The 12,878-nt window shown below is 40.3% G+C and overlaps 1 protein-coding gene across 1 annotated transcript; it reads right to left on the bottom strand.

Moving 5' to 3' along the window:
* Window positions 1-228: 228 nt before the first annotated feature.
* On the bottom strand, window positions 229-9,650 carry LOC311505045 (uncharacterized protein). Its single transcript, XM_084568444.1, has 18 exons — window positions 9,401-9,650; window positions 7,786-7,838; window positions 7,273-7,348; window positions 6,870-7,027; window positions 6,698-6,781; window positions 6,545-6,601; window positions 6,236-6,436; window positions 5,806-6,093; window positions 5,356-5,410; window positions 5,157-5,247; window positions 4,928-5,069; window positions 4,736-4,840; window positions 3,585-3,693; window positions 3,296-3,491; window positions 3,125-3,199; window positions 2,207-2,309; window positions 1,442-1,548; window positions 229-1,312 (listed from the first exon to the last, which is right to left on the bottom strand). The coding sequence occupies exons 1-18, from the start codon at window positions 9,426-9,428 to the stop codon at window positions 1,177-1,179; spliced, it is 2,064 nt and encodes a 687-aa protein (XP_084424570.1). The 5' UTR covers window positions 9,429-9,650; the 3' UTR covers window positions 229-1,176.
* Window positions 9,651-12,878: the final 3,228 nt, after the last annotated feature.

Below are 12,878 nucleotides of genomic sequence, written 5' to 3' on the forward strand. Positions count from 1 at the left end.
GAGGTATGCCGCCATCAGCCAATTAATGCGCCACGAGTAACAGCTGCTCCGCCCGGAAGGTCAAGACTAAGCACTTTTCACAGCTAAATGCCTCAACTTTATTTCCACCGCTCATTTTTGGCTAATTAAGCGGCGCTTTGAGAAGGTTTTTGTAACTCACACCCCAAATATTGCGTAATGGGAGTCGCAAAAGTGACCTTGAGCTGCTCGAGTCAAATAACAAACACGCCGGGGCTTCAGCAAAGAGGGATCCGCGCAGATCCCACCCACGTTAACGGCTCAGAGACACAGCCAGGGAGACTCATAGGCTTAGAAGACCCTTTAGATAAGATCTCAAGGACAGCGCTCACTGTTCAGGCATTTGACCTGAATGTGGAAGGTTTCTCACTCAAGAAAAATGCAACAGGATACGCGAGTGCTGCTGCTGCTGCTGCTGGCGGCATTAATCTGGTGATGCTCTGGAGGTTGAACAGTGAAAGTCACGACTCCCTCTGACCTTGTAGTGATATCCTATCATACTCACATATTGAGGCTTAAATAACAGCGCTGACAAGTCATGCTTCAGCAGCTCATCATGAGTTTGACTTTATTGTTTTTGTATTGGATTAATTTTCAAGTCCTTCTATATCGTTGTACAGGGCACTGCCGAATTTGAACACAACTACAGAACAGATCACAAAACGAATCCCAGAAATATGACTCAAATAGGACTTTCTGAAAATGTAAACAGGGCACAGTCAACGCGCCGAAACAAGAACTACTGACGAATGACAGCCTTTAAAATTAAAGCAAATACTATGTAGCCCTAAAGTTGAGGGATAAGTACTGCGGCGCCACCTAGTGGTGACAGATAAATCAACAGAAGACTCTGTTAAATCAGTTTTTAAAACAACTTAAAAACCATTAATAATAATCCCTGACAATATACTGCTCCCAAGGAAAGCTCAAAGCTCGAGGCACATTTTAAATTCAAAACTATAAAAAGGCACACAGACTATTACTATAATATAGGAGCATAATGTAGTATAGCGTGTCCTTTGCATTCATTCAACTGTGACACACATCACGTTGAAAACACAAATATTTTTTTTCGTTTTGCTGCCAAACCTTCACAACACACAAACGTTTCAGCGTCGAATCTCAGAGGAAACACGGGCGTGCTCGTCGTTTCTCCCGCTACTTCCGGTATCCCCCGCATCCCAGGCGACTGGTGAATCTTTCCCTGTCGATGTTCTTGTGCTCCGGGATGTGTTTGAAGGTGCAGTCCAGCCTCGTGCAGCCCGTCGTCCTCCAGAAGAAGCACTCCTTCTTGCTGCAAGGGAGGAAAAAACGATGGAAGATTAAATCCTACGAATGTGTGCAGGCGTTTTGGCTAGATAGCGCTTTGACGACAATCATCTCGTGTCTACGGTTTTCAGTCAGTAAAATAAAATGTTCTTACGCGGGTCGTATGTAGGGGTCAGTGGGGGCCAATTTGGACCCGCCGAGTTCAGGGTGGACTTTAAAAGGATATCGCACAGAGAGCGGAGAGCCCTCTACCACCATTCCCTGCAGAGGAAACAGACATCACCAATCAATCAGTCAGTCAGTCGGAGCATTATTTTCTCTAATACCCGATACCGAGATATGTTTTCAGCCTGAAGTCCAAAGTCCTAATTTACACGGTAGCTCACAAAACCTGGGGGAAAACGAGTTTTAAAGCAAAAGTAGAAGAAAAAGCAGCCGATATCTTTTATATATTTTGCCGCATATAGTAAAATTCCTGCGTGTGAATAATGCATACTTTGATTTGTGGTTTATTTTTGTTATTTGGCTCAACAGAGCTGTAGAGGAGAAATGAGAAGCGGCTCCACAGAGAAACAACTATTTATGTCGGGGTTGATTTGTGCGATGGAAAAATAATGCTGCAGTTCTGGAGAGGCAGCCACACTTTAAAGCACAAGAAAAAGATGCCATTGTCTCGTTCATAACTTCACGCTCTGCTACGTTAATATTATAGTCTGTTCTGGTTTTTCTCTTAACCTTTAGTTAGTGGTTGCAGCAGATCTTGGTCAATGTTCAGCGTGATAAAAACGGGAGCTGATAGTAGAAAGAAGGACAGCACGCCTTGTAACGAGGTCAGTGTTTACAGCGAGCTTACATCTGCTTCGTTCAGCATCTAAACCTACAGCGCGTGAATGTAATGCAAGGTGACCAGATAACGTACGTTCAGACACTGGATGGCTCTGTCACAGTCTTCCTTTCGGATGTAGTTCACAAAGGCACATTCTTGCTCCAGCAGCATCTTGATGCTGTACACTGTCCCGGTCCTGAGAGGAGAGACGAGGGTAAATACATGAACTAGAGCGGTGAGATGTCAACCAAGAGCTTCCTTCCACTAGTTATTAATGTGTATTATTAATTTGAGCACTAAAAAGGAACCTAAATGAAACGTCTGGCTTTGAAATGACTGGTCGATTAATTAATAATCATATATTTAAATGTTTTAGCTTTTTTCCAGCTGATCAGTTTCACAGCTTCTCTTTTATTATCGACATGAAAGAACTACCGCCGACTGCGACGCTGCTTTTTTGTCTTCTCGTACACTGGTTCTCTGAGCTGACCAGCAGCCAGTCACAGAGCTCTCTCACCGACTTGTTACGCCACTAATTTAACGTACTAGTCGGTTGAAAAGCCGGCGGCAGGGGTCCAATTAGTGCAAACTGTGCAGGACAGCCGACTGCTAGCTTTATTTAAAGACAAAACACATCTAAAGACGCGACTGTGGGAAATCTTTCACCATTTTCTGACATTTTATAGACAAAACTAATAAATAATAGACAAAAATGTGTTAAATACGCAACAGATATTCAACATCACACTTTTTGTGCACCAATATCTGCACCATGTTCAGATGGAAACCCGTCCTGTGTGTATATTGTGTTTTACTTCAATCTAAATTAAGATTGAAAGCACAGGACCTTTAATTAAATTTTAACTTTAATTGTGCTTTCATGGTTGTTTTCTTTTTCTTTTTTTTTACTGTTGCTGGTACTTCATGTATCTACAGTAAAGCTATAAAGTGCTGAATGAGAACAAAATCGTGGTCAGAAGGCGTGAAGCAGACAGGACTGTGATACTTTACCTGCTGAATATCTCGTGGAGTTTCACATACGTGACGGCGGGGGTCAAGGATCCGACCCAAACGGGGAACAGAGCCCTTGTAAGTAACCAGAGATTAAATGAAAACATATCTCGTCGTTTCACTTTTGAAAACGTAGTCACATTAAATTCAGTAAACGTCTGTTAAGCTTACGGTTTCGCAGCGCTCCTGGAGAGAGGAGTCGGCGACTGAGACTTCGATCTGCTCTGACCCAAAGCGTCCAGCTCTCTGACCTGTTGCATTCGAGGACGGCTTGGTTGTAGGACGATCCACTCTCCCTCGTCGTTGTCATCACCGCCTTCATCCTGCGCCGCTGGCTGGTCTGTAACGTCCCGACTGGCGCCTGCATCTAAAGGGACAGTGAACAAACGGTGAAGCCCTTCATGCACCAGGACATCTGTGTTCATCTGTCCAACTGTGAGACACATCTTGTGACATTCACCTGCAGAATTCCTGTTACTGTCGCCAGCAAACAGAGCCTCCACAGCCTCCTCTAATGTGGCGTGAGTTTTCAAGGCCTCTGAGCTCTGTGCCCAGTTGAAACCCATTTCCTGGAATGAAAGCACAGAGACGTCCTCATACATTCTCCTTAGAGACACTTAAAGTTCAACTACAACTAAAATTAGATTTATGCTTATGCGGTGGATCTAAGCTTAAGTATCCATTCCCAGAAATGTCAGACCAGCTCTCCTTCTGTCTCCTACACGCCATCTACTTACTCTATTCTCACTCACATGTTTATTTTATACACCGATCAGGCATAACATTATGACCAATATTGTGTAGGTCTCCCTTGTGCCTCCAAAACAGTTGTGACTCATCAGAGAATGGACATGGGCCTTCTGAGGGTGTCCTTTGGTGTCTGGCAACAGGATGTTGTTAGTGGGGGACATTTGAGGGGAGGGGCCTCTGTGGATCATCCCACAGATACTTGATCAGTTTGGGATCTAGTGAAGTTGGAGGCCAGGTCAACACCTTGTGCTGTTCTTCATGTTTTGTTTTTTTAGTTGTTCCTAAAGTGTTTTTGTGTGTGTGTCTGTGTCAGGCTACGTCCTGCTGGGGATGGCTGCTGCTACCAAGGAGTGTCATTGCTATGGGGTGGGGGTGCCTGGTCTGGTCTAGGTGGGTGTTACATGTCTAAGTAACATCCACATGAATGAATGTCAGGTCCAAAAGTTTCCCAGCAGAACATTGAACGGTCACAAGATGGTCAACGTTATTTACTTCTCCTGTCCGTGGTCATAATGTTATGGCTGTGTATCGGTGCATCTACAATATTTAATTTTAAGGTGAGAGAGAAGCAGCTTTTCGATTCTTCTGTATAAATTCCAAGTATAAATGCTTACAGTGACTCCGGCTACGAGCTAAACCCTGTGTAGATCCACTGCGGGAGAATAAACCGAACTTATGGGTTAGTTATGGGTTAAAACCACTTCTCAAACAAAACAAAACTCCTCCGTCCAAAACAGAGGAAACGTGAACTGAAACTACTGAGGAAAACAGTAAACCTTTGAAAAAGTGAAAATATTCTGGTTGTGGTTGTGGAGAGTTTCTGCTTTCTTCTATTTTTTTTTGTACATAAGCTTCTCCTACCATGAGATGTAATGTCTGCGCTCGTTTCAGCTCCTGTGCAGCTTCTGCGCTCGTGCTTTCCAGCCTCAACACCTCTTTATAGATGAGCGAGGCTTCGTAGTATCTCTGGAGAAGAAGTAAAGGAGGAAACGTGAGCAATGATGAAAATTCAAAGAAGCACCGACGGCAAAAAGAGAAGAAGCAGCCGTTTACCTTGAGGCCGCAGAGAGCCTTCCCTTTTCTGAATAAACCTTTTATCCAATTCGGTTCCATGGTGAGAGCGACGTCCGCGTCTCTGAGAGCGTTCTCATACTGCTGCAGTCTTTCATAGCACAGGGACCGATTTCCAAATAACCTGAACACGACAGAACAAAACATAGTTGAGTGCCGCTGATAGTAACTGCTGCTGGGTGTCACTTAAAGCCTGTATGTTCTTTCTCACTTATATTCCTTTGGGTTGTATTTGATGGCGTCAGTAAAGCATCCCACCGCCATCTCAAACTGTCCAGCGGCAGCCAAACGATTTCCCATACCTGGAGGAAGGAGAAAGAACAGCTTAGTAAGGGCTTTCACATGTTTGCTTCATGTCAACTCTCAAAGAAACAACAACAACAAAAAAAGGAAACTGAAAATGCACTTACTGGCAAGCTCGATGCTTCGTTTTGCAAACTCCTCTGCAGCCGAATCCATTGTTTTCTGTTAAAGTTAAGCCTTTTAATTAGTCTGTGAAGCAAGGTGATCGCTTCGGGATACACTAAATTAGTCATTTTTAAGAAAGATGCAAAATCATCTGAGAAAATTAAACCATCAGGGGCCAACGTTGGTGACTGAGGAGCTCAACTTAATAATTTATTGATCCCCAGAGGGAGGGAATTGGGGTTATTGATGGAAAAATGGGAACTATTTTAATTTAATTCAGTAATATTGTACAAGTGGAACATGTAGAACTATAGCTGATGTTAAACTCTATGAAAATAATATCACATTCACCAGTGTTCACATATATAATTAAAGAATAAGTTTATATTTTGCTGCGACTCAAATAGCTGTCATTTTATTTTTGATTATGCTTTAAAGATTACCACGCTCACCTCTTTACTTGCTTCTGGTTTCTTTCGAACTTCAGGTGTCTCAGCAATTTTTGGCTTTTCCTCCTCCGGTATCTCTTTAACTTCTGTCTTTTTCTTCTCTGGTTTCTCTGCAATTTTTATCTTTTCCCCCTTTGGTTTCTCCGCAGCTTCCGGCTTTTCCTCCGCGGGCTGCCGAACTTGCGGTGATTTACTTTTCTCCTTTTTTCTGTCTTTCGTCGGCTTCTTGCCACACGTCTCCTCGGGCGCCGATTTAGCACAAGCAGCGTATGAATTATTTAAATCCAAATTCTGTGGAGAATAAGACGAGGTGTTTTTTTTATGTTTCAGGATAATCGTTCGCAAGGTGCTCTTGTGAAAAGCTCATGTCATTCCTAAAACTGTGACAGAAAACTAAAAACTATAATTTTGAAAAAGAAAAATCTCCACAAACCGTTTGCTCCTCGTCTTTTTTCTTATCCGTCTTGACAGGATTTCTTTCTTTAGAATTATCACCGTTCTCATTGCATCCAGCTGCCGTAGGTACATATTGAGATTTACCAGATTGAGAAGATTCACTCTCTCCTACAACACTTCCAATTATAGAGTTTCCTTCAGGATTTTCTGAGGAGTCAGACTTGCCTTGATCTTCCTCCTAAAAAAAAAATAATAAAATAAAACGGCATTAGAAGCAAGCAGCATGGATTTTATTTTTAGAACACCAGCAGTAATACACAGTAATAAGAATAAAATGAAGACTTACAGCTATAATTTCTTTGACTGCGTTCTCCTTCTCTAATCGCTTCTTTTCTTTTTTACGCTGTAACAAAAAGAGGAGACGTGTCAGGAGCAGGCGTCAAAGAAAAACGCGCCGCCGACGTTCACAAAGGCGTCAAATGCGAATAATTATCCACACCATTTTTTTACGCTTGTTCTTCTGCGTCTTCCCCTTCGTCCGCTCCTCTTCTTCTATCAATTCCTTAGCAATTTTATCAGCCTCCTGCAAATGAATGGCGTGTGTGTCAGCTAATATTCGTCAATTTCTAAAACAAAAACATGCCGTATGAGAAGAAACTGAGGTGCGGTACCTCCTCAGTGAGTTGTTTTATTTGTGGATGCGGTTGTAAAGAGTTTCTAGCGGCACTGCGTGAAAAACTTAGATTGTAATCGTCGTCGTCGTCGTCGTCGTCATCGTCGTCGTCTGAATATATAAGGTCGTCCTCGAAGGGGCTTGCAAAATTGTAACCTGCAAGATACAAGAGAGAAATTTGAGAAGGGACATTGATTTTGTCACGTCATCAGAAGCCCCAATCAGAAGTTTATAATCAGATTAAGATCAATAATGAGCCATTTGGTTTGAGTTTTACACATTGAGCGAGACCTTAAAACATATCCAAGAAATTCTCCTGAAATTAACTCTGGGTAAATATTCTGTTTTGATCCAAAACCTCCAAAAACCAGCTCAGAAAAAAATAAAATAAACAACCTTACCGAAAAGGGCAGGTGCAAGGACGTCCAGGAAAGAGTACGATGTCTGACGTCCACTAAAGTAATCTACCATTGATTCCTAAAAAGGAGAAAATAAAGTCAGCGGCTTAAAAAAGCACTCATCCATAAACACAGCTGAAACAGCAACAATGGAAATTTCGAAATGTAAGTTTCACAAGCAGAAAACAGCTTCGACACAGGATTGACAGGAAATTAGTTTCTAACTGCTTTGGTGATCAACTTCCTAAACTGGAGGACTGCTTTATATCGAGTGAACAAAATAATGATCGTGAACTGCAGCACTGAATCTAGACAGACTCTGATATTTAGAGTTTTCGTGTCACATGCCATAAATAATAGTATTCTCACTCTTTTTAGGACATTAAAGGACATTTTAATTTTAATTGGACTATTCTGTTACCAAAGGTTTAACTTCCAGCTCGCCTAAAACAGGAACAACCTGTTAATCCACATCAACAACAAAGTAATGCGCTTTCCGGGACGAATCATACTCACATGTGTGTTCATAAGTCTGGAGTTCTCTCGAATTCTCTGGATCGGAGTGCCACCTGACAAACAAATAAATAAACAAACAAATAAATAAATAAAGGGTATAAATATTTACTTAACAGATGCTGACTTGATCTCATTTACAAATTATATGTAAATGACATTTATTCAGTCATAGATGGAAAACAACATGTTTATCTTATCTGGACAAATGAACAAGTGGTTCTTCTGTGTTTATGTTGCTAAAAAAAGACATAGTTTACATATTGAAATTTATGAACTTATCTATTATTATATCTACTAAGCACATGGTTTTGGTCTTCTGTTCTCTACATGGTCTTCTCTGAAACCTCGTCCCTGGCACCGATGTGGATGTTGAACGCTACCACCACCTGACCATTCACAACCGCCACAGCAACAGGACGTGTTCCAATCATCTTTGGGATCTTATGTTCCCTTGATAAGTGACGCATAGGGCCCAATTCATCCATGTGACGTAAAAGAAAACATGATTCATCAGATCATCACACCTTCTTCCATCATTCTGAGGCTCACATGTCCATTATAGTCCTTTTAGCAGTGGACAGGGGTCAGCGTGGACACCCGGGCTGGTCTGCAGCCTCATTCAAAAGAAACTGTGATGTACTGCGTGCCATGTAGCCATCACAATCCGTCCCTTGTCAAAGTCTCTAGCTATCCAACCTGCTGACAGCTGCCGTGATAACCAATCAGTGTTACTCACTTGACTAGTCACTCATAATGTAATGGTTAATTTGTGTATGTCCTATACTTGACTCGTGTAGACCAGTTCTTCCTGTGCTCCACACACACGCACACACCACTCTTTAAATTTAGTCTGTGTGTGTGTAGTTTCATACACTACTAAGTGTAAAAAGAGACAGTACAGGAAGTCTATTTTTGATGCAAATAAGTACAAAAGGACAGGGAGGGAGTGTGTCTGGGTGTGGATAATGGTCGGGTGACTGAGCTCGGGCTTTAAAATGTTGGTAGCATGCAAGGCTAGTGTAATATACCGACTTTAACAACAGGTCCAGGCAAGAGGACAAAATCAAACCTTTATCTTTGCTTTTTAAAATCATGTCTACCTGTTTTCACTTACGTTTATTAGCCTTAAATTAACTGGACTGCAGCGTAGAGGTTTAAATAGTGTGTACTCAGGGAAAATGTGTCTAAGACCAAAAAAAAAATATGATATAATATAATAATTCTTTTAGTAAACACTGATAACTTCATGTTTACTTGTTTCACCTACATCTCTGTCACTTTTATTAGTCTTACATCACCTCCACTTCAACAGCACATCTATAATAAGAAAATAACAAACTGTGCAGCACTATAAAAACCATTACATCACATTAGTCAACACTGAGCACTGCTCCCACAGACCTGAACACCACATTACAGTTAATAAAATGACAAACACACACACACAGAGACAAGAAGAAACGTTTAAAGTCGGTTATGGTGAAGCGACATTATCATTACGCAGCTAGCTGTGAAGCTAACCAGGCAGAACCAGGTCAAGTTCTCGGTAAATGAAACTCAGGAGGCGACATCACAGGTGTCACGTTAACGCGTCAAACCGCCGCTTTATTCTCACCTTTAACTAATGCTTTCCTCCTCGACATGGTGCTGACTTGTCTCTCTGTACTCGAGGTCCACGTTTTGTGTTTACATTCGATTCTCGGCCACAACCGTTGATGTTTTTCTGCCCTCCACGGGTTGTCACAACTGTATATATATATTCTTCCTGTTTCTTCCTCTTCTTCTACGTTCCCTCCCTCCCTCGCGTTCGATTTTCTTCTTCGTTGGTGTTAAACGAAACCCTGCGTTCTTCGCTCTGTTTTGCTGGCGGACTGGGGAATAATTCAACAATCACCTCATTTTCTCTTACAGGTTTTTCCTGCAACTAGCAAACACATATTTTTACAGCTTCTGGTACTTAAATATGACAAATTAGAGTAAAAAAATTACATTAGTTGCAATAATTAAGGAGTTAACTCTAATTAGTGTAGGCCTTAAATTAAACTTGACTTGTTTACCTGTGTTAAGAGTGGATATTTCCTTTCCTGTTGTGATCAGACTCAGCTGTGATCGGTATTTGTACTGTGCTATGAAAGACAGCCCTCTTTTATATCAGGTTTCAGTTACTTTTTACCTGCCAGGCGAAACAAATGACTTCCTGAGAAACGAATCTGACTTATTATTTTATGAGCTGAATTCATGTACATCCAATTTCAAAATAGCAGACTGATAAAGCCACATTTTAAGAATAAACAAAACCTTATAATTCAGATAAAAACTTGTTTTGGAGCTATTTGATATTCTTTTGTAATCTTGTTTAAATATTATTTATTTATTTTCTTTTGTTTAGGTTCAAGTTTTGACTTTAAGTAGATACATAAATACATTAGCATTTCTGTTTATTTTGATTACTTGCTAGTGCTTTTATTTTGAAGGTGTCAGGTAACTGGGACACATCAAGTAAATAGAGGAAGAAAGGGACAGGTGAGCCACTGTTGTTTGTTTGCTCTTTGCCAATGGAAATAAACCACACCAAACCTAATATTTTGCCTGGACAACTTTTTCCTCAATCCCTGCGTGATTTAAATTCCTGAGTGCCTTAGTGGTTGTTTGATTTGAATTTAGTTTGTTTTTGAAGTATTTTTTTCATTATCTTCTTTATTACTTTGAAACAAACAGCCACTACAACTTGAATTATATTGTAGTGGGATTATTAGTAAATTAGAAGCCCATTTCAACAGTTTTAATTCTATAAGACTGAACATATATAAAACATTTTCACTTACTTTTTCCTTTTTGTCTTACAATGACTGTTTATGGGTTAATTTATATAATGTATGGTGTAATATAACCACTGGTGATGAGACTGTGTAGTGCTGTGTCATTTTTATAATTATCTCTAACATGTTATCCACACCTACTTTTTGTGCACTCCTCAGCTAAAAGATTTATTACTGTGTAGTCGCCCTAGATTATATTACATTGTACAAGGCTTTCTATTTTTAGTCTCGATATTTTTTATCAACTTTAATGTAGGACAAAAGTATTGTGGGTTCTTTAATGCTTTTACAAATATGTTAAACACAAATAAAGAGATTTGTGAATTTTACAGCTACACTTTTAGGGATTTTGCTCCAGGCAATAACAGTGAAAAGAGTCAATTCTGGTTCATTACTGAGTAAATGTAAAATATTTGAATACTATTCAATAAATCACAAAAAAAAATAATAATTTATTGTCCAGTGATTACACAACTTTATCAAATTTTGAAGGATGGACATTGTGAACTCAAACCGCCTTTTTATCAAGCGAGTAATCAATCTGTGTAATAGACGATCTTTCGCGCTCCTCAGTTCAAATCTCCTCTCGCGCGATTTCCGGGTGTTTTTTTTTCCCCCTTACATTTCCTAGCAACGTCCCTTGGATACAAGGGGGGCGAACGGCGGTCACCGTGGCGGACTGTCAACAATAACATCATGGAACCACTTGAGGTAATATAGCAGCGTGTAAAACATGTTTTATTGTCCAGTGAGTACACAACTTTATCAAATTTTGAAGGATGGACATTGTGAACTCAAGCCGCCTTTTGATCAAACGAGTGATCAATCTGTGTAATAGACGATCTTTCGCGTTCTCCTCAGTTTAAATCTCCTCTCGCGCGATTTCCGGGTGTTTTTTTCTTACATTTCCTAGCAACGTCCCTTGGATACAAGGGGGGCGAACGGCGGTCGCTGTGGCGGACTGTCAACAATAACATCATGGAACCACTTGAGGTAATTTGTTTGACTTCAACTTGATTTTCGATGTTAAAATAATCATTCGCGTCGTCTTTCAGTACGCCCTCGCGTAATTCTAACCGCGGGAAATCTGGTTCAACTTTACCCAGCGTTGACCGTTGTCAGTAGCTAATCAGCTAACTGCTAACCGCTTTTGCTAAGTTGTTAGCCAATTAACGCCGAACTTGGCTTGACCGTTTGAACGTAATATATATCGAACAAAATATTTCGTCTTTAATGTTGAAGGTAGCGCTAGCACGGATGTTTGGCTTCAGCTCAATTGCAAGTTAACGGTAACGGTGCATGTACATAAACGTGAAGAAACAGAAACCTGTTGCTCCTAGCTAGCGTGTATTGTTTGCTACGCCTGTCAACAGATTGGTTTGTCAGTTACCGGTGACTAGGGTGTTGAAACTAATACCATATACATATACACACCAGAAAACCCTTCCCAGGGTCACGGTACAACAGCTAGAAGCCAAGTTCTGATTTGTTCAAGTTAAAATAGTCATATATAAACAGTTGCAGTAGCTTTTAAGTTAAACTTTAACCATAAACTGGATTTGCTACACGTTAATGATTTCACATTTGATTGAAGCTATTTAAATTTACAGATAGTCAGGTCAGCTTTAGTAAATTATGTCTGACCCAGTGTGATTTGACACTTGTTTAGACTGGAAATAATATGCAAAGCAGCAAACAAAAACAAACCCTTCATCCTGAATTTATTTATGAGACACGGATCCACATGTTTCTGCCAAACCAGGGAAGCTGAAAAGTTTAAATGCTATTCAATAAATCACAAAAACACAGCAGGAAACGATAATAATCCTGACAATGAAAATATTTACCTTTATTTTATTGTTAACATACAGATAACCAAAGCAGCTTTATTAACATACATCTTTAAGATCTTTACAGACATTTGTTTAGATTAGGAAGAAAGTGCCAAACTTACAAAATAAATAAGGGAAAATTTGAAGAAGCCAAAAGAGAATGAATCGGCCTTTCTGGACTGACAGAAATGCCAGATGTTGGTATAAAATTGACAAAATGAAATATGGTTTATCTGTCTGCATTACCCTTTGGGACATCGCCCTTATATATTGCATATATAATATTTATGTTCTGGTTTATGAACCCTGAACAAGCCTAGTTTATCTGCAGTACTCTAATAGAAACCGGGATACTGTGGGATGTAAACACTTTGTCAAGGTGTGTTAACTGATGGTGAAGAAATAAGTGACTTGTTCGGCGACTGTCCACAGACGGCGGCTG

This window comes from Chelon labrosus (genome assembly GCF_963514085.1).
Source record: "Chelon labrosus genome assembly, chromosome: 20".
Lineage (NCBI taxonomy): Eukaryota > Metazoa > Chordata > Actinopteri > Mugiliformes > Mugilidae > Chelon > Chelon labrosus.

What these genes read in the sequence shown, in the direction of transcription:
- LOC311505045 (XM_084568444.1), bottom strand. Translation starts at nt 9,428, where the DNA reads ATGTCGAGGAGGAAAGCATTAGTTAAAG. An exon ending in TACAACCCAAAGGAATATAA is followed by an intron (nt 5,070 to 5,156) that starts GTGAGAAAGAAC and finishes TGTCGTGTTCAG; the next exon opens with GTTATTTGGAAATCGGTCCC. An exon ending in CTCCACGAGATATTCAGCAG is followed by an intron (nt 2,310 to 3,124) that starts GTAAAGTATCAC and finishes CTCTCCTCTCAG; the next exon opens with GACCGGGACAGTGTACAGCA.